The sequence below is a fragment of the Fukomys damarensis genome, unplaced genomic scaffold (assembly GCF_012274545.1).
Source record: "Fukomys damarensis isolate Sample0158 unplaced genomic scaffold, DMR_v1.0_HiC HiC_scaffold_12, whole genome shotgun sequence".
In the NCBI taxonomy this organism is placed as follows: Eukaryota; Metazoa; Chordata; class Mammalia; order Rodentia; family Bathyergidae; genus Fukomys; species Fukomys damarensis.
Window position 1 is genome coordinate 8846825 of NW_022900924.1, and position 19510 is coordinate 8866334.

At 40.7% G+C, this 19510-nt stretch overlaps 1 protein-coding gene and 1 pseudogene across 2 annotated transcripts in view; one reads left to right on the forward strand and one right to left on the reverse strand.

Annotated features, from left to right (window-relative positions):
• The window catches only part of Usp30 (ubiquitin specific peptidase 30), a 27494-nt gene extending 8340 nt beyond the window's left edge, over nucleotides 1–19154 (forward strand). The window contains exons 5-13 of one of the 2 annotated variants that reach the window (XM_033762387.1): nucleotides 1235–1333; nucleotides 1907–1949; nucleotides 3087–3181; nucleotides 11494–11553; nucleotides 11973–12059; nucleotides 12829–12909; nucleotides 13008–13227; nucleotides 15674–15794; nucleotides 16871–19154. In XM_033762387.1, the coding sequence (XP_033618278.1) occupies nucleotides 1235–1333; nucleotides 1907–1949; nucleotides 3087–3181; nucleotides 11494–11553; nucleotides 11973–12059; nucleotides 12829–12909; nucleotides 13008–13227; nucleotides 15674–15794; nucleotides 16871–17135 (1071 nt within the window). In that variant the 3' untranslated portion in view covers nucleotides 17136–19154. Of the gene's footprint in view, nucleotides 1–1234; nucleotides 1334–1903; nucleotides 1950–3086; nucleotides 3182–11493; nucleotides 11554–11972; nucleotides 12060–12828; nucleotides 12910–13007; nucleotides 13228–15673; nucleotides 15795–16870 lie in introns of both variants that reach the window. The other variant, XM_033762386.1, reaches the window with a different exon arrangement.
• On the reverse strand, nucleotides 9171–11235 carry LOC104848265 (annotated as a pseudogene).
• Nucleotides 19155–19510: the final 356 nt, after the last annotated feature.

Genomic DNA, 19510 nt, shown 5'->3' on the forward strand with positions numbered 1-19510 from the left:
TAATAAGATTACTGACATTTAGAAATGGGAAGAAAGGAGCTAAAGGTGTAGGGAAGGTGGGATGGGTAGGGGAAGAGTAAAAAGGGAAAAGAAAAAAATGTGAGAGAATGAAAAGATGAAAATAAAGTGTTTGTAGATGGGGAGGGGAGGAGGGGGTGAAGGGAGGGCAGAGGTAAGGGGAAAAAATGAGAATCAAGACTTGTCATGTAGAGGTACAAGATCCCAACAATGAATGTAACTGTACTTTATCCCTAAAATGTACCAATAAACTCAATTAAAGCTGAAAAACAAACAAACAAAAAATAGGGCCTTGCACATGCTAGGCAAGCACTCTACCACTGAGCTACAGCGCCACTACCTTTTTAAAACTTGTTATTTTGAGGCAAAGTCACAGTAAGTTGAAACAGGCTGGCCTGTTCTGAACTTGGGATCCTCCTGCCTCAGTTTCCTGAGTAGCTGAGATCACAGGCATGTACCATTGTGCCTAGCCTTATTTTTAAGAATCATCTCTTGTTTCCGCATTAATTGGAAGCCATGTGTTCATTTTTAAACATGATGTTGCTGATAGCCACACTTTCTTAAAACGCATCTCAAGTAATCCAGTTGTATGTTTGAAGTGTTTTCCCATTTAGAAAATACTTTTTTAATCTTTCTCTGGTGACTAGAATTATTTGACTATATTGTACATTTAAAAATGGTTAAGTGCCGGGGATTTGGCTCCGTGGTTCTGCCTCCTGCCTCACAAGTGCAAGGTCTCAAGATCGATCCCTGGTACCAATAAATAAATAAATAAATAAATAAATAGATAGATAGATAGATAGATAGATAGATAGATAGATAGATAAATAAATAAAAAAAAAATTTAAAGTGGTTAAGCTGGTAAATTTATATTATGTATATATCACCACGACTTCTTAAAAATGCCTCTTCGGAGTCTGGTGGAATGGAGGTCAGGGCCATCTCACTCAAGCTGACAGCCTCAGAGACCAGTAGCGTGAAGACAGCCAATTGCTTTCGCTCCTTCTTGCTCCTCTTGGGCCCCCGAGTTGAGGGTTTTACTTGTGAAAGTGTCTAGTGTGACAACAGTTCCCATTTGACAGAAGGGTCTAGGCAGGCAAACTGTCCGTATTAGCTTTTAGGTTGGGAGGAAGTTTGCCCAATGGGCTGCTAGGCAGTGGTTGATCCTGCTCTTGCCTCATCAGGCCTTTTCGAGGAATTCTTTGCCCTTTTACAGGATGCTCATGAATTGTTCCATGTCATTACCTCATCCCTGGAAGATGAGCGAGACCGTCAACCCAGGGTCACACATTTGTTCGATGTCCATTCCCTGGAGGTAAACCATTAATATTTTCAAATATAATTCATCCAGTTTAAGCATAGGAAATACAAGTAGGAGCTTTATCAACCTTAAACACAAAAACGTAAGATTCAGTGAAAGTCAGGATGGGAATAAGGACAGGGAGGGTCCTGAACTACATGCTTTGCAGTTGGTATCTCTGGCTGTGATGCCAGCCTCTTTAAAACGATCTGTTGCTATAGTTCAACAGTTGAGAAGAAAGAGTGTATTATTTTTTTTCCTGTTTAATAGAGGAAATAAGGGTCTTTAAATTGCTAACTGGGTCCTCATTTTCCAGTAACAGTGAAATATTTAGAGAGTTGATAAAAGTTAACCAGTAAAGAGGGGAGATATTCTGAAGAAAAATGTGTTTCAATTGCATTTGGCAAAAGAATATTCATAGTAACCAACCAGAGAGGATAATTAAGGCTACCTTTTGAAATGTGAGCTTGGTTGGAAGTTGATTTTGATGGTGCAATCAACACAGAAACTTGTAAGATTTTGGGAGTGGTGGGGTGATAAATGATTGTTGTAGGATTTTCAGTCTATTTCTTTTTTCCCCTACAGCAGCAGTCAGAAGTAACTCCCAAACAAATAACCTGCCGCACAAGAGGTAGTTGCTTTCCACTGAAATGTAACGAGACATGTGCTTTTTCAATATGACAATAATTTTGCTTTTAAAAGCTTTTTATTTTTCCTGGTGACAACAGCCTGAACTATGATGTACTTGCAAAGGGACTTGTGTTTTGGAAACAGCTTTAAATGACTTTCTTGGTGTTTCCTCACCAGACAGCCTTAACCCAAAGGTTTACTTCAAATAAGGGTTTTCTTGGGTCTGGGATTTAGCTCGTTGGTACCACACCTACCTCACAAGCACAAGGTCCTGAGTTTGATCCCCAGTACCAAAAGAAAAAAAAAAAGTGGGGGGTTTCTTTTTACATCCTTGAATTTCGTATCCTGAGGAAGAACTCAGTGAGCTGAATCTGTCTCATCCTCAGCATTTCCATTTTGGGCAACTTTTAGTGCAAATTATCACAGTTCTCTAGGAATCCTTGTTTTCTTAACACTTAAAAAATAAAATTGACCCACCAATCCCTTTGTGCCTTAGTAGTAATAGAAAGGCTTATTCTTCAATCCCATATTGTATGCAAGGTATTGTAGTTCCTCTCCTAAGCTTCACAACAACTCTGTGAAGTTGATGATATTGGAGACATTGGGATAATAATTATCCTCGTTTCCAGCAACGAAACATACAGAGATAAAAGGACTTTCATGTTACCTAGCTAACAAGAAGCAGAGCTAGGAATCAGCCCAGGGCTGCCTGACTTCAGAGCCCTGGTTTCTCACTCATGTTTAGTTTACTCAGCCCCATTCCTGACCTGAGAACACCCCGGTTCTTCAGTACTTGCTTGTTCTGACCATTTCAGAAATGGATCTCACTTAACAGTAGTACCGTTCTTTTGAGCTCTCTATCATTTTAAGCTTATGTTTGTAAAAAAGATGTTGTTAAACACAGTTTCTTTTCTTAAAGCGTAGCTGTACCCATTATCTGGAAATCACACGTTAAGTTGTGTAGAAATTCTCCCGTGAAGGAACAGGGTGTCTGTCTATTTGGTGCGAGTCAATAAGGAAAGCTCTTTCCATGTACCTTTCAAGAACAGTTTTTACTGCGTACTGAAAAGAAGAGTGAAGTTTGAAGGTGATGCCAAAGGACTGAAAATGGTGTATCAAAAGATGTTTTGCATTCCAGGGTCTCCTCATCCCACATCCAATCACTGGAAGTCTCAACACCCGTTTCATGGAAGACTTACTAGTAACATGGTCTGCAAACACTGTGAACACCAGGTAAATACATTTCCTGTCCTTGATACCCTGATGAGATTTTCTTTTAAGTTAAGATTCATGGAAATTTGTGATTGCCTGGGCTCCACACACACACACAGACGCACACACACACGCACACGCACACGCATGCGCGCGCGCACACACTGCTTTCTTTTATCAATCTCTCCTCCTCCCAGCCCCTGGAAGCACTAATCTACCTCTGTCTCAGGTTTGCCTGTTCTGGATATTTCCTATAAATGGAGTCACTCATACCATTGGTATCCTTTTGTATCTGGTTTCTTTCACTTAGCGTAATATTTTCAGGGTTCTCACATGTCTTAGCATGTACATCATTCTTGTTTATAACCAAGTAATATTGAGTTTCATAGATAAACCACGTTTATCCATCTGCTCATCAGTTGATAGGCATTTGGATCGTTTCCAAGGATCCTTTGGATCCTTGGGGGTATTATGTCTAAGGTTTTGTGTACACATTTTACTGTGGGCATACATTTTCATTTTGGTTGTGTATAAACCTAGGAGGAGAACTGCTACCTCATGTGATAACTGCATTTAACCTTTTGAGGGACTGCCAGACCATCTTCCAAAGTGTCTGCATCATTTGATGCTCCTACCAGGATTGTGGGAGGGTTCCAATTTCTCTGCAGCCTTCCCAACGCTTGCTGTCTGACTTGTTGAGTCTGGCCATCCTTGTAGGGACGAAGTGGTATCTTATTGTAGGTTTTATCCCTGAATTACTGAGATACAATTAACCAACAAAGATTGTATATACTTAAGATATACAAAGGGATGATTTTATATACACTGAAAATTTTACCACAGTCAAGCTAATTATCATATCCATCTCCTCACGTAGTTTGTGTGTGTGTGTGTACACGACATGCATGTGGTGAGAACAGTTAAGATCCACTCTCTTAGCAGGCTTCCCGTATACAATGCAGTATTATTAACTGTAGTCATCATGTTGTACGCTAGATTCCCAGAACTTATTCATCTTATAACTGAAGGCCCTACCTTGGCAGTCACCATTCTATTCTCTGCTTCTGTGAGTTTGACTTTTCGAGATTCACATTTAAGTGCAATCATGTGGTGCCCATCTTTCTGTGTCTAGAGCTGACTTTATTTAGGCTATGTTACCCTCCAAGTTCATCCGTTTTGTCACAGATGGCAGGATTTCCTCTTTAATGGCCAAATAATATTCCGTTGTATATACGTCTGTGTCTGCATCAGTGTATATAAGTGTATATGTATATCTATGTGTGTGTATATGTGTCTTTCCCATATGTACAATAGGAAGATACATAGATATATATCTGGCTATTATTTTTTGACAGCCACTTAGGTTGTTTCTTTTTCTTGGCTGTTGTGATAACGCTGAGGTGCAGATTTCACTTCCTTCAGGTACATCCCTAGGAGAGGGGATGCTGGGTTATACACTAATTTTTCTTTTTTGTGTATGTGTGTGAGGTTAATACTGGGAATTGGACTCAGGACCTTCATGCTGAACTACATCTGTAGCCCATGTTATTTTATTTCATTTCATTTTTTAGAAGTTTTGAGATGGTGTTTTGCTGAGTTGCTAAATTGTCCAGGCTGGGCTCAAATTTGGGATCCTCCTGCCTCTGCCTCCTGGAGTGCTGGGATTAAGGAATGTGTCACCACACCCAGCTAAGTGGGAACTCTTGATTATACTTTCTTTCTTTTTTTTGGTACCAGGGATCAAACTCAGGCCTTGCGCTTGCAAGGCAGGCATTGGCACCACTGAGCTAAATCCCCGGCCCCGGAGCCTTCCTACATTGCTGATGAAGATGCAAATTGGTACAGTCGTTGTGAAAAACAGTATGGAGATTCTTCAAAAAATTATAGAGAGCCAGGCACAGTGATACATATCTATAACGAGGCGGGAGGATTGCGAGTTCGAGCCTCGTCTGGGTAACTTAATAACTTAGTGAGATCCTATCTCAAAATAAAAAATAGAAAAGGGCTGGGGGTTGTACTTCAGTGAGAAGACTCTCGGTTCAGTCTCCAGTGCCACACACACACACACACACACACACACACACGCGCGCACACGCGCACACACACACACACACACCTGTGTACAAAATTCCCTTTTCTCCACACTCTTTCCAACATTTGTTATTTGTCTTTTTTTAGTAATAGCCATCCAAACATGTGGGTGATACTTCACTGGGTTTTGATTTGTATTCCCCGATGATTAGTGATTTGAATCCTGTGCTCATTTTGTGTCTTCCCTGGAAAAGTGCTTCTTCAAGTCTGTTGCCCATTTTTTAGTTGTGTTTTGTTTTGTTTTTGCAAGGGGAGGAGTTTCTGCTGTTAATTTGTATTCGTTCCTTATAGATTTTAGATATTAGCCCTCATTATATACATATATATGTGGTTTGCAAATATTTTCTTCCACTCCCAGTTTGCTTTTTTGTTTTGTTACTTCATTTTGATTGGCATTACCCTGATGACTAATGTGTGTGGAACTTAAAAAAAAATAAAGTTTATATATTACAATTACTTGATATTCTTACATTTATTTTATTCTATTTTGTTTTATTTTTATTATTTTTTTAAATGAAGTTTATTGGTACTTTTTAAGTATGCAGTACAGTTACAGTCATCATTGGGATCTTGTACCTTCACATGACAGATCTTGGTTCTCATTTTTTCCTCATACTCCTGCCCTCCCTTCACCCCAATCAACCCTCCCCTATTTACAAAGATTTTGTTTCCGTTTTTTCCTTTTCTCATATTTTTTCCCTTATTTCCTTTCCCCTATGCTTCCCAGTTCCCCTACACCTTTAGTATTTTATTTTATTTTTTGAGACAGGGTCTCACTTTGTAGTTCAGGCTGGCTCTGAACTCACTATGTAGTCCAGGCTGGCCTCAAACTAGCAGCGATCCTTCTGCCTCAGCCTCCCGAGTGCTGGGATCACAGGCATGCACCACCACACCTCGCTCTTACATATATTTTAATCTCTAACTTGTCCATCATCTCTTATTTTTTCCTTGTACTTTATATTTTGAAGGTATATGTGGAATTAAATTTTTTATTTTCTGACTATATACTACTAGTTTATAGAAATAGGTTTTATTTATCAACCTTGCTTGCAAAAATGTATTATTAGTTCTAGAAGTCTTATTGTAGATGGTAAATAATCATATCTATAAATAGGAATAGTTTTAGTTTCTTTTCTCTCCTTCCTTTCTTTCTTCCTTCCTTTATGTATTTTCTTTGCCTTATACCCTAATTGGCACCTCTGGTGCCAAGATAAGTAAAAATAGTGATGGCAGACATCTTTATTTTGTTTTAAATCTTATGAAGCAAGTGTCAGGTATTTCATAATTAAGTATGGTATTAGCTTTTGGTTTTAATATAATCTTTTATCACATTGAGAAGGTTCCTAGTTTGCTGAGAGTTTTTTTTTAATTATTATTTTTTATTTTTTGGTACCAGGGATCGAACGTGGGCCCTTGTGATTGCCAGGCAGGCACCGGAACCACTGAGCTAAATCCCCGGCCCTTGCTGAGAGTTTTTATGATGACTAGTGATTGAATCTTGTCATGCATTTTCTGTATCTATTAAGATGATCTTATTATCATTTTATCTCATTAATGTGCTGAATTATATTGTTTTTCTAATATTAAACTAGCCATGCATTTCTGAGGTAAACCTCTTTATGGTATATTAGTTTTTTTTGTATTATTGGATTTGATTTGCTGATATTTTCTAAAGGATATTAGTTTCATGATTATGAAGATACTGGCCTTACAGTTTTCTTTTCTTGTAATGCCTTTGTCCGGCTTTGCTAGGAGGATTGTGCTAGGCTTACAAAGTAATCTAGGAAGCATTCCCTATGTTCCCTGAAAGATTTTTTTAATATTGGTGTTATTTCTTACTTAAGTATTTGCTGGAATTTGTCTGTTTCTTTAGTTATATTTTTTTTTTCTTTTTAAACTTTGCACTGAATTCAAGCACATATGCTATAATGAGTTGACTTATTGTCATGATAAAATGTCTTTTTTTAATCTCTGATTAAATTTCAGTGATTCAAACCTATTGAGTGATTTTGTTTTCTTCTAAGTAGTATTTCTATGGTTTATCCTCCTCCCCCTCTTCTTTTTCTTTGGCAATACTGAGGATTGAACCCGGGGCCTCATGCATGTTCAGTAAGTACTCTACCACTAAGCTATATCCCTAGCCTTTTTTTTTTAGGTTCAGACAGTATCTCACTAAGTTGCAAAGGCTGACCTTGAATTTGTCATCCTGCTGCCTTAGCCTCATGAGTAGCTAGGATTACAGGCATGTACCACCATGCCTGGCCTACCCCTTTTTTCTTGTTCTCTTATCCTTCACCACCAGGTGCTAGAGATTAGACACAGGGGCCCTGTACCACTGAGCTGCATCCCCAGTTCTTTTGAGACAGGAAGGATCCCACTAAATCACTAAACTGCCCAGGTTGGGCTTGAAAGTTTGATCTGCCTGCCTCAGACTCTCAGAATTGCACCCGAGTGCCACCATACCTGGCTCTTTTTATTTTTGACCTGTCTTTGTATTTAAAATAGATAGCATATAATGGGGTTTTTAAAAAAGACATCTTGGCAATCTGCCTCTTTTTTTGCAGAGGGTGGTACTGGGGATCGAACTCGGGTCCTTGTGCTTGTGAGGCAGACAGCAGAACCACTGAGCTAAATCTCCGGCCTGGCAATCTGCCTTTTAATTGGAATGTTTAGTCCATTTACATTTAATCTAAGTATTTTTATGATTTAACTTAGGTTCACCATTTTATCATTTGTTTTCTACTTGTCATATACATTTTTTGTTCTTCTGTCCCTCATTTCCTTGCTTCTTTTGTGTTAAGTACTTTTAGTATTCTGTTGTAATTCCTTTATTGGCCTTTTATTTATACATTTTTACTCATTCTCTGTGCACGTGTATATGATTATATCATGTGATTTTACCATACTATAGTCTATGTAGAGTTGATTTAGAGTACTACATTTGGCCTAGAGTTGGTTTTTGTTCCTTGATGTAAAGTACTGGAATATAATAAAAGTTTAATTCTATTACCCCAGACTTTGTGCTATTTTTATACTGTAGATTAAATCTATGTACATATTGTATACATATGTACCATATTGTGTTGTGATTTGCTTTAAATAGTTGTGTGTCTTTTAAAGGAATTAAAAGAAAAGATTTTTTTTTTACCATTTTTTTTAAGTTTGCCATGTTTAGTTTTCTTTAGTCTTCTTATAGATCTAAGTCCATGTGATGTTTTTCCCATTTAGTCTAAAAGATTCCATTATCATTTTAGGTCTGCTTGTGACAGATACACTTATATTTCATTTCTATAAAAATATTGTTTTTCTGGACATGGCACACACCTTTAATCCCAACACTTGGGAGGCTTAGGCAGGAGGATTGCTGCAAATTCGAGGCCAGCCTGGAGTACATAGTGAGTTTAAGATCAGCCTGAACTACATATGAGATCATGTCTCAAAACAAAGAAAAAACATAAAAATATTGTTGTTTTGCCCTGAGTTTTTTGTTGTTGTTGTTTTTTGGTCGTTTGGTTTTTTTGGTTTTTTGAGACAGGATCTCACTATGTAGTTGAGACTCACCTGGAACTCACTATGCCCTGGCTGGTTTTGAATTCACAGCAGTCCTCCTGCCTCAGCCTCCAGAGTGCTGGGATTATAGGTGTGAACCACCACGCCCAGCATTTTTTTGTTGTTGTTTTTTTGAGACAGGGTCTCACATGTAGTTGAGGCTGGCCTCAAATTTACTACGTAGCCCAGGCTGGGCTTGAATTTATGACTCATGTTAAAAGTGTGTGTGGTGTGTGCACATCTGCCAGTCCCATGGCCGGCGCTGCTGAGGTCCATGGGCACAGAGAGCACGCTGGGTCCAGCAGTTCCTGTCCTTGAGTGTATGCCTGTAGCTCAGGCCTTTGGTGTGACCCAGTCCATGGCTTCAGCTTTAGAGGAATTGCAATTCCAAGGTTTTATTAATGGTTCACTTCATATCTTCATCTCCATCTTCATAAATTTTCTTTAACATTCATTAATCCCTCACCAGGATCTGTTTCAGCGTAGGAGGGCTTTCCTTTTTCTCTGCATTCTTTTTCAATCTGAGTCAAGTCCTCCCATCGTGTGTTTTCTGCTGCTTTCTTCGTAAGATAAGAACTGTGTCAGTCTTGATTTTTTTTGAACTGCCTTCCATTGAGATGGGTTTCAAGAGATTGATCACAATCATAGAGTAGCTTCCCAGTTAGACTCTTTACCAAAAGATCAAATGACCCCTCTGAAATGCACCCGCACACGCTCAGTAGGAACTTGATGAGCTCCAGTTAAGGTAATGTAGATTTTCACAAAATTATCTGACTGATCTGATCCATAATTTCTGATTTTCACAGTTTATCCTGTTGTGATGGGAGCAACCACAGCAGCTGGTTTTTCATTGTCAAGAGGTTCTGGGGCCGGGGATTTAGCTCAGTGGTTCTGCCGCCTGCCTCACAAGCACAAGGTCCCAAGTTCAATCCCTGGTACCAAAAAAAAAAAAAAAAAAAAAAAGAAATTCTGGTTTCTTTTGTGATTTGTGTTGTACCTTATTCTTTATTTCTGTCTCACTCTTGGATTTTTCAGTTGTCAGGGTATCACGTACTCTCTCCCTAGTGGCCTTTACCTCACCTTTACCTTATTTCCCCCTATGTCCTTGATATTTGTGATACATCTATGAGGGCCTTGTGTGCTAATCCCAACATCTAGATGATCTCTTTCACTTCACCATGGGTGACATTTTCCTCTCTTTGTATTACATATCTGTTTTTTATTTGCATGTTCAGCACTGTAATAGAGACTTTGTATTCTGTTACATTTCTCTGAAGGAAAATGAATTTTTTTCTGGGTAGCAGTTAATTTGGCAGGGTTCAAATTCCACATTGTGTTTCCCTCTCCTTGGGCAACACAGTCTCTGCTCCGTTGTCTTAGCTCCCAGCTGCTGCACGTTGCCAGGCCCCTGGAGTCCACCCTGTGCATGTGTGGTTGGTGGTCCGCCCTGGAACTGGTGCAGTATTCACACAACAGTTGGACGCTCGTCCTCTCTGTGGCTCCCTCTTCCTGGGATTTCCCTGAATCTTTCTACCAGCCCTGACATCTGTCTCTCATAACTCAGTCCCATAAGATCATTGCTTTTTGCTGCCTGCTCTGCATAAACTGAGTAAAAAGGCCACAAATGGGAAAATATCATTTACAGAATTTCTGTTTTTCTGAATTGACTTTTCAGTTTTTGCCTTCTTCTGGTATTCTCCAGTCATTCAAATATTTTTATTTTGGTCCAGATTTTGCAACTGTTACCTCAAGGGAGGGTAAGTCTAGCCAGGCTACTCTGCTGTTACCCAAAGGAGGTTGCTTACCCTATTTTATTACCTACTTTTAAAAAATTTAATAGTAAAACATGAACACGTTTCCACATAACCACACAATCTAGTACTATATTATTTTTAGTATACTGTTTCTTTCTTTCTTTTATTCTCCTTCCTTTTCCTTTTTTTGTCTTGACTGGGACAGGGTCTTGTTAAGTTGCTAAATTGCTCAGCCTAGGCTCAACCTTACATCCTGCATCATCAGTTTCATCATTGGTGACTGTTAGAGTTACAAGTATGTGCTACCAAAAAAAACAAAACAAACAAACAAACAAAAAAACCAAGTGTGTGCTGCTGTGGCTGGCTTATACTATGTCATTCTGTGGACATGCTATAACATATTTAATCATGCCCTAAAAGTTTCAGCTGTTCAGTTTGTAACCGCTGCTGACCATTGCATCCATGGCCTTCGCACTGTTACCTTAGCCCTTTTTTTATTTTTGAGAGAAGTTCTTACAGAGTTGCTAAGTTGTTCAGACTGAGCTCAAATTTTTGATCCTCCTGCCTCAGCTTCCTGGAGTCCTGGGATTTCAGGCATGTGCCACCATGCCCAGCTTCAGCTATCCAAATTTTTGTTGTTATGAATAATAGCATGATTAAAATACCTGGAAATGTGCTCATGGTTATTTCCTTAGGTCACAGTCTCAAAATTGGTGGCTCAGGTCTGTAATCTTAACAATCTTTCCAAGCTATTCTTTACTATTATGTTGTAGCTATTAAGTTTATAAGATTGTTTCTAATAGAATTTTCATCTAAGTACTTTATATTTTACTATGTTAATGTGAACATCTAAATATTAAACCATCTCATAGGCATATATCTTCCATCGATTGAATTGATTCTAAGTCCTTTCTGAATTTTCTGCAATATTTGTTTCAGAGTCCTGTTCGATTTGATACCTTTGATAGCCTTTCACTAAGTATTCCTGCTGCCACTTGGGTATGTACTGATCCACAGTTTATTCAGGGTCTGTTCTGAAAACATTTTGGTCTGGAAGGACTTCATGGTTCCTTGAACTCCTTAAACTTTAATGTGAGATACCAGGGCCTGTTATGGGGAGAGGAAGGTGGATGGTTTTCATTTTGCTGTGTAAAGTTTGACTTTTTGAAAACATACAAACACCTCTCAAATTCAGAAATATCTAAACAGCGTGGAAGCCTATAATTTTCTACATGTTACGTCCTCTTACTCTTGAATCTCTCAGGAGTAGCAGTGTAGAGTGCTTGGAGTTCCACCTTTGTTCATGAAACACTGGTTTTGCAGAGCTTTATTGACCACCTGTACCAAAATAAAGCTCTGACGTTCCTTGCCCGCTGATAGTCACCTTTGAATTGTTCCGATTTCCCACTTCTCTGCAGGGCCATCCATTGACCCTAGACCACTGCCTTCACCACTTCATCTCATCGGAGTCCGTGAGGGATGTTGTATGTGACAACTGTACAAAGGTACGCCTGTGTCATTTCCCTGGCGCTGGCCTCTGCGCCTCTGTAGTATCTCTCGTGACTCTGGCCCCAAGCTCCTCTGAATCTAGTGGATCTTTTCAGGCACCGCCATTTCCACCTGATTGGTTTGGAAAGCAGCTGCACATGGATTTTTGTTTCGCAGATGGGTTTCGTTTCATTGAGTGTTATAAAAAACATGGATGCGTGCCTGCAGTTGGGACATGCCCTTTCCAATTTGCTGTGGTCCCCTCCAGCCCCTCTCCTATCCTGCCTTTTTCACCTATGCTGCCTGCCCGAGGCCCCTATGCAACTAAATTTCACCCTCTGAATCAAGAGGCACTGTGTGGGCAGAATTCTAAATTCTGAAGACAAAAACCAAAATAGATTATATGCCAGGATCAGAATTCCAGTGTTGATTCTTTATTTTCTATTCTGTTCATGGAATGGACATTTAAGGATCAAGAGGGATCCGTGACTATTCACAGATAATTGTGGAGCTGAGTTGATTTCAGCAGGTAGCAGTCAATAGGTTTGCAGGCATTAAAAGCAGCTTGATCTGCTGCTTGCCATAGGTGTTCTCTTCTGGGGATTTCTTTTTTTTTAATTTATTTCAACATTTGTTGTATAATGCATAAATCTTTATTTATTTTTTTTCCCAGTACTGGGAATTGAACTCAGGACCTTGCATTTGCCAGGAAAGCGAGGCACCACTGAGCTAAATCCCCAGCCCTGCTCTAGGGATTTCTGCAGAGAAATGTTGCTTTTCTTGCAGATTGAAGCAAAAGGAACCATGAACAGGGAAAAAGTGGAACACCAGAGGACCACGTTTGTTAAACAGTTAAAACTAGGGAAGGTGAGTCCATGCCACGTACCCGCCTGCCTTTGCTTTTGAGGGATCCACATGGGTTGCTCTTGAAATGGCTCAGCTCTGGGCGGTTCCTTCCCTCGCAGCTCCCTCAGTGCCTGTGCATCCACCTCCAGCGGCTGAGCTGGTCCAGCCACGGCGCGCCTCTGAAGCGGCACGAGCACGTGCAGTTCAATGAGTTCCTGATGATGGACATCTACAAGTACCGTCTCCTGGGACATAAACCCAGTCGGCACAACCCTAAGCTGGGTGAGAACCCAGGGCCTGTGCTGGAACTGCAGGATGGGCCATCAGCTCCCAAACCAGGTGTGTGCCTAAGGCCAGACAGGCGCACAGAGAAAGGCTTTGGCATCACCACCTTCTGGGTCCTTTATGACGTGAGCTCAAGGTTTATGCAGTGGTTGCTTTTATTTAAAGTGGTATATGTTTGCAGTACATGATATTTATATCTGTTTGGGGGAATTGAAGATATATATATATATATGTATATATATATATATATATATATGGCATATATTGATCATTTTTTATCTTCTTCCTCCCCCTATTCTTAAGAACATTAGGATTAGGGGTAGAAGAAGGAAGATTTCTCTTCTTTTATGATACTGAAGATGAACTCAGGGCCTCACATGGGCTAGGCAAGTGCTCTACCACTAAACTATATCCCCATTCTTCATTACTATATATTTTTTTAATCTCCTTAAGAAATCTTGGAACCTGGCATGGTGATGCATGCCTGTAATCCCAGCACTCTGGGAGGGTCACAAGTTTGAGCCCAGTTTGGACAACTTAGTGACTTGGTGAGACCTTGCCTCAAAATAAAAAATAAAAACAGCTGGGGATGTAGCTCAGTGTGAAGGCCCTGGCTTCAATCCCTAGTATGCTCTTCCCTCACACAAACACACACACACACACACACACACACACACACACACACACACACACACACACAAAAGAAGGGAGAGAGAGACAAATGGAGGGAAGAAGGAAACAGGTTGGGGTGTAGCTCAGTGGTGAAGTGCTTGCCTAGCACTTGTGAGGCCCTGGGTTCATCCCCAGCACAGCAGTATAATTACACAGTATTGAGATACATAGTTTGAAAAACTATTACAGATGAAGAAGTTTAGGGAGCAAAAGCTTAAGATTTCAGTCTTGCTTTTTGATTGTTTGACTAAACAATTGCCTCGTATCATTCCAGTGAATTCTTTTCCTTTCTCTTCTTTTCACTTGCATACAAAAGTCATCTCATTTATACAAGAAAGGCAGGGAGGAAATGGCCTGCTGACAGTCACTGAACATCTTCTTGGGTTGATATGACTTCTTTTTTTTTGGTACCAGGGATCGAACTTGGGACCTTACGCTTGCGAAGCAGGCAGTGGCAACACTAAGCTAAATCTCCGGCCCTATGACTTTAATGAATTATTTATTTAGCTCATTCCATTACTGTCCTCCTCCAAGGTTACTTATTGGTGGGGTCCAAGTTAGGCAAGGTGGCTATTACTACTTTCAGTCATTCTGATGAGAAAAGTGAGGATCTGTGAGGTGAAATGATTCGTCAAAGGGCAAATAGCAAGTGGCAGCACTGGCATAGAACGTAGTGTTTGGCCAGGCGTGATGGTGCAGACCTGTAATCCCAGCACTTGGAGGCTGAGGCAGGAGGATTGCCATGAGTTCAAGGCCAGCCTGAGCTGCATAACGAGACCCTATCTCAAAAAAGAAGAATGTGGTGTTTGGCAGTTTTCTGAAGGTATCTTATGAGGCACTTTGAGTTCTTTTGAGTCACAAATGACTGACCTGTAGGCTCCAAACCTCACCTCACCACCTGTGCACTGCCCCTAAGGGAGTCAAGACTGTCTTCCTGAATCCCATTCTTTCCTGGTTCTGTGAGCCTTACTCCTTTTCCTCTTTACAACTATAACTGGATGGCCTGGCAAAATCTCCTTTCAGGGAGACTGCATTTTGTTCTTTCTCACCAGGTCACTAGATGAATGCCAGGAACAGCTGAGGTAGGGAACCAACTCAGTCCTTAGCTCTTGTTTTCAATCAAGGCTTTCTTCACCCTGGCCTCCTCCTCTCCAGGCTTAGGTGTGGATCTGCTGTGTTCAGAGCATGGTGGCTGCAGTTGAAGATGACAGCAGTGAGCTACATAGTACATAGAAGCCCCCAAATATGACACCTGCAGAGATATAAATGCCACCTTAATTATTTTACCCACACTCAGAAACATTTGTTAGTGCTTTACACTGGGTTCTCCTTTAGAAGCTGACAGAATTAAAGAAAGGAGGCTGTGTAGATCATTGACTCAACACAGAGCAACTAGGAACATTGGGCAGTTGGTTGTCATCACGAAGGGAAGGGTGGCTGGCATCTAACAAGTAGAGACTAGAGGTGCTACTAACCCTGTAGAATGCACAGCATACACCTCCTCAGCAAGGAATTAGCCAGCCCAAAATGTTAATAGTGCCAGAGTTGAGAAACCGTGGTGTAGGTGAGAAGCCAGTCAGTTAATACTGCTTAACTCCGATGCATGTCCTTAGCAAATAGGGATTGAACGCTCGAAGATTCAGAGTCATCAAGCCTAGCAGTAGATCTGGTGCTAGGTGTGCTGACAAATAGGTGGGAAATTTTATGAATCAATGTAATACAAAATGAGATACACTTTTCTTTGTATCATTATGGGGAGTTCATTTTCAAGGTAATCAAAGCGTAGAGTTCCTGCTAATTTTCAACTTGGGACTTTTTTCTCTTGCAGTTCTGAATCAGCCAGGAGCCCCCAAGACACAACTTTTTATGAATGGCGCCTGTTCCCCATCTTTATTGCCAACACTGACACCCACGATGCCCTTCCCTCTCCCAGCTGTTCCTGATTACAGGTGTGTTGTTCTTCTAGGGAACACATTCTTTGTTCCCTGTGGACATTTTTGAAATGTTTTTCCTTGAAATAAATTAATGAAGAGGTAAAGATTAAATTTTTTTTTCCAATACTGGGTATCAAACTCAGGACCTTACACTTGCCAGGCAGGTGAGGTGCTGCTGAGCTAAATCCCCAGCTAAAGATGAATTTTAAAATGTCATTTTAAGATGAAATTTCACTATTTATTACACATTCCCATTTTTGTCCAAAATGGAAATCATTTTTAAAAATAAGAATTATACAGCTGGGGATTTAGCTCAGTGGCATGGTACCTGCCTCTCAAGCGCAAGGTCCTGAGTTCAATCCCCGGTACCGCAAAATTAAGGTACATAAAATTTACATATATACATGCATGTGTGATATATATGTAGGTATAAAGTACAAAGAAAATTGTAAGTTTCTGGGAATACCACCTAGATACTCGTTCTTATGCACACATATTATTCTGCACACACTACAGATATACACAAAATCACTTGATGCAAGCATCCATATATTCATAATATATATACACTCAAGAGTTTGGACGTCCTACCTTACCAGTAAATACAGATCTGTGTTTTAATCTTTGTATGTACGGACATACAGTGGACCCTCGAGTTATGACCAGCCTGACAAACAAACAACTTGGGTTACGGCTGGAAGTTTAGTTTTAACTTATAACCAAAGTCTTGAGTTACGACATGAATGCTAGCCACCTGTGCTTCCAGATGGTGTCAGATATAGATTTAAACTTTAAAGAGCTCTGGAAGGAACATTACAACATCCTTTCCGGTGTGGGGTTATGTGAGAAATCCTGGCCAGTGTCTCTCTAAGGACGCTGAGATCTGCCTGTGTACTGGAGAGAGACTTTGAAGGCCTGGGCCTTCAATTGGCCAACTTGAGTTACAGCCAGTCCTCGCGAATCAATAGAGTCCGAACGTCAAGGGTCCACTGTGCTGTTGTACTGATCCCTTAATGTTTAACACCTAGAATTTTCTGTCTCGGAGGCTTTGTTCTGTTTATAAACAGCTCACATTTGTTCCCGTTGCTCAGCTCCTCCACATACCTCTTTCGGCTGATGGCCGTTGTCGTCCACCATGGAGACATGCACTCTGGACACTTTGTCACATACCGACGGTCCCCACCTTCGACCAAGAACCCTCTCTCCACCAGCAACCAGTGGCTGTGGATTTCAGATGACACTGTTCGAAAAGCCAGCCTGCAGGAGGTCCTATCCTCCAGCGCGTACCTGCTGTTCTACGAGCGCGTTCTCTCCCGGGTACAGCACCAGGGCCAAGAGTACAAGTGTGAGGAGTGACTGTCCAGCCCTGGACCTGGATCTGATAGAGCTGTCCATGCTGTGCAGGACGAAAGCAGTCATGTTGTGTGTGTGCGTGCGTGTGTGTGAAAGCAGCCCACCAGGAGGTCCCTTGCCCTTCCAGTGTGTCCTAAGAGCAGGGTTCACAGAGGAGCCAGCCCCACACAGCTCCACCAGTACACACTGGAAGGTGTCATCATGTGAAGAAAGCATTCATTGTGTCTAGAGCGTCTTTATACTCACCCAGCACAGGTAATTAAAAGAAATCAGACTCCAGAAGCCACCTTTTCTATATTGCAACATGTTTGGTGTTCTCAGAGGGGAGTCACCTTTGTTGAATCCTCTGACCTTTCAGCATAGATCTTATTTTTAATAAGCAGTCCCATAAAAATTGTGGACAAGAATTAGCTAAACCATTAAAGGCAACAATTTAAGAAGAAAAAGTGCCTTTTGCTTTCAGTTGTTTTTGTAGCACATCCATTCTCCGAAAGAGACAGTCTAAGAGTAATATAAACATTTTCGAAAAACTCTATTCCTTCCAGGTTACTCAGAGGGTATCAAAAGAACAGTTAAAAGATGCCTAAAGAACACTTCCCTCCAATTTTTGTATGCCTTTTCTAATCTTTCCATTTTTTTAAATGTGGTAAAGTCTCATCTGCCAAATCTGACCCCCAAGGAAATTCTTTCACTACTTTGTCAGTAACTAAATGAAATGCTTCTGTGCCGCTTTTATCTTTTGTATACTGGATGGAGAGATGTGATTATAGTATAAAACTGTGACCAGCCAAATTTAAGCAAGTACCTCAGCATCTGTGCACACCTAGGACTTCTCTGCTCTGTAGGAAACTCCTCACACAAGGACGGTTTCTTCCTGTTTTATTTATTGCCTGTGCAGACTACTTAAGATCTGCAGGTAGGAGTTTGGGGCTTTGTAAAATGACCATCCCTGCCTTGATTTGAGAGTTGGATTAGGAAGGACTGGCCCTGACCCGGGACTGCAGTCTCTCTGGACATCCGTTTCCTCATTTGTAAAGTGGAGGGTGAGATTTGAGGCTAGCCCTTGCCACAGAAGGCTGCGTCTGATTTTTTCAAACTTACATAACTACACCTAACATCTGTGTTGTCATTGCTTTCTAGGTCCATATTCTAAATTTATTCTTTGCTTCCAGTAGCCTAATACAAGAACAGTATACTGAGCATTTTCTCCCCTTTACAGATGTCTCTTAGATGCAGCCCAGGGCTGAAGAAGGCATTTTGATGACACGGTTTCTGTGTTTTAGCTAAGTTTGTTATTTAAAAATTTCTATATGGTATCACAAATTCAAACTGACTCTTCAGCAATGAGACTTGGAATCAGACCTATCCCAAAGGTCACCTGAGGTTAGGCTGAGAACTCTGTTTCCTCTGCTGGGGGTAAGCTGGCAGAACCTTCCAGACGTGCCTTGGCAGCAGCTAAAAGCGCAAGAAGCCCTAGTGATCACTGTGTGGCCGGGCCCAATGTGCATCCTGAGGACTAACTCTCCCTGCCAACAGAATATACTGTGAAGGTTCTTCAGGAGGTGGACGTCGATATAAAAGGTGCAGCTTGAATCTCCTGATCTTTCACTGTTGGCCCTGTAGACCTTGGCTTTGAGGATGAAATGACCATGCTTGTTTGACCTGAGACTGGGGGAACAAAGGATTCTGTGACCTGAAACTGCATTGCAAAGGGTAGCTTTGAGTAATACTGTTGTTTCAGTGCTGACTCTGGAATTAGCCCTCAAAGAGCTATGAGTGGAAGGACAAGCCTTCAGGAGCTCAGGTGCCGAGCAGGTCTTTGGTCAGGCCAAGGTCTAAGCAAAGGTTGTAAATGTGAACAAAAACCTAATGAAAGATGACTTCCTCATTTTGTAAGTTATTAGGCATTAAGTAGCAGCCAAATAATCTGGTTTCTACTTTTAAATTATTTACAAAGTCAGTAGCTTCTTTTTGGAAAAACTTAAACTGGTAGTTTATGCCATAACAGCTGATTTATGTATTTGCTAAAGGTACTTTTGTATCTGCTATGTATTATAGCAATAAAAGAATCATTTTGTTAGGAAAAAAGGAACTGGTATTTCCCTTCTAATTTGCTAATTTGCTAGATATCTTTCTTCTGAATGGTGCATTGCTTTTATTAAATCACTTCTGTGTACTGTTGGTAGAGGAAATGCCAGCTTCTTCTCAGGCAGAGAGTGTGTGCTGCGGCACACACCTGAGATTCCAGCACTCTGGGAGGCTGAGGGAGGAGAATCGCAAGTTTAGGTCCCTGCCTTGTTATTTTTCTCATTGCTGGGACACAATACCTGACACAAGTTAAAGGAGGAAAGGTTTATTTCAGCTCACAGTTTGTAGAA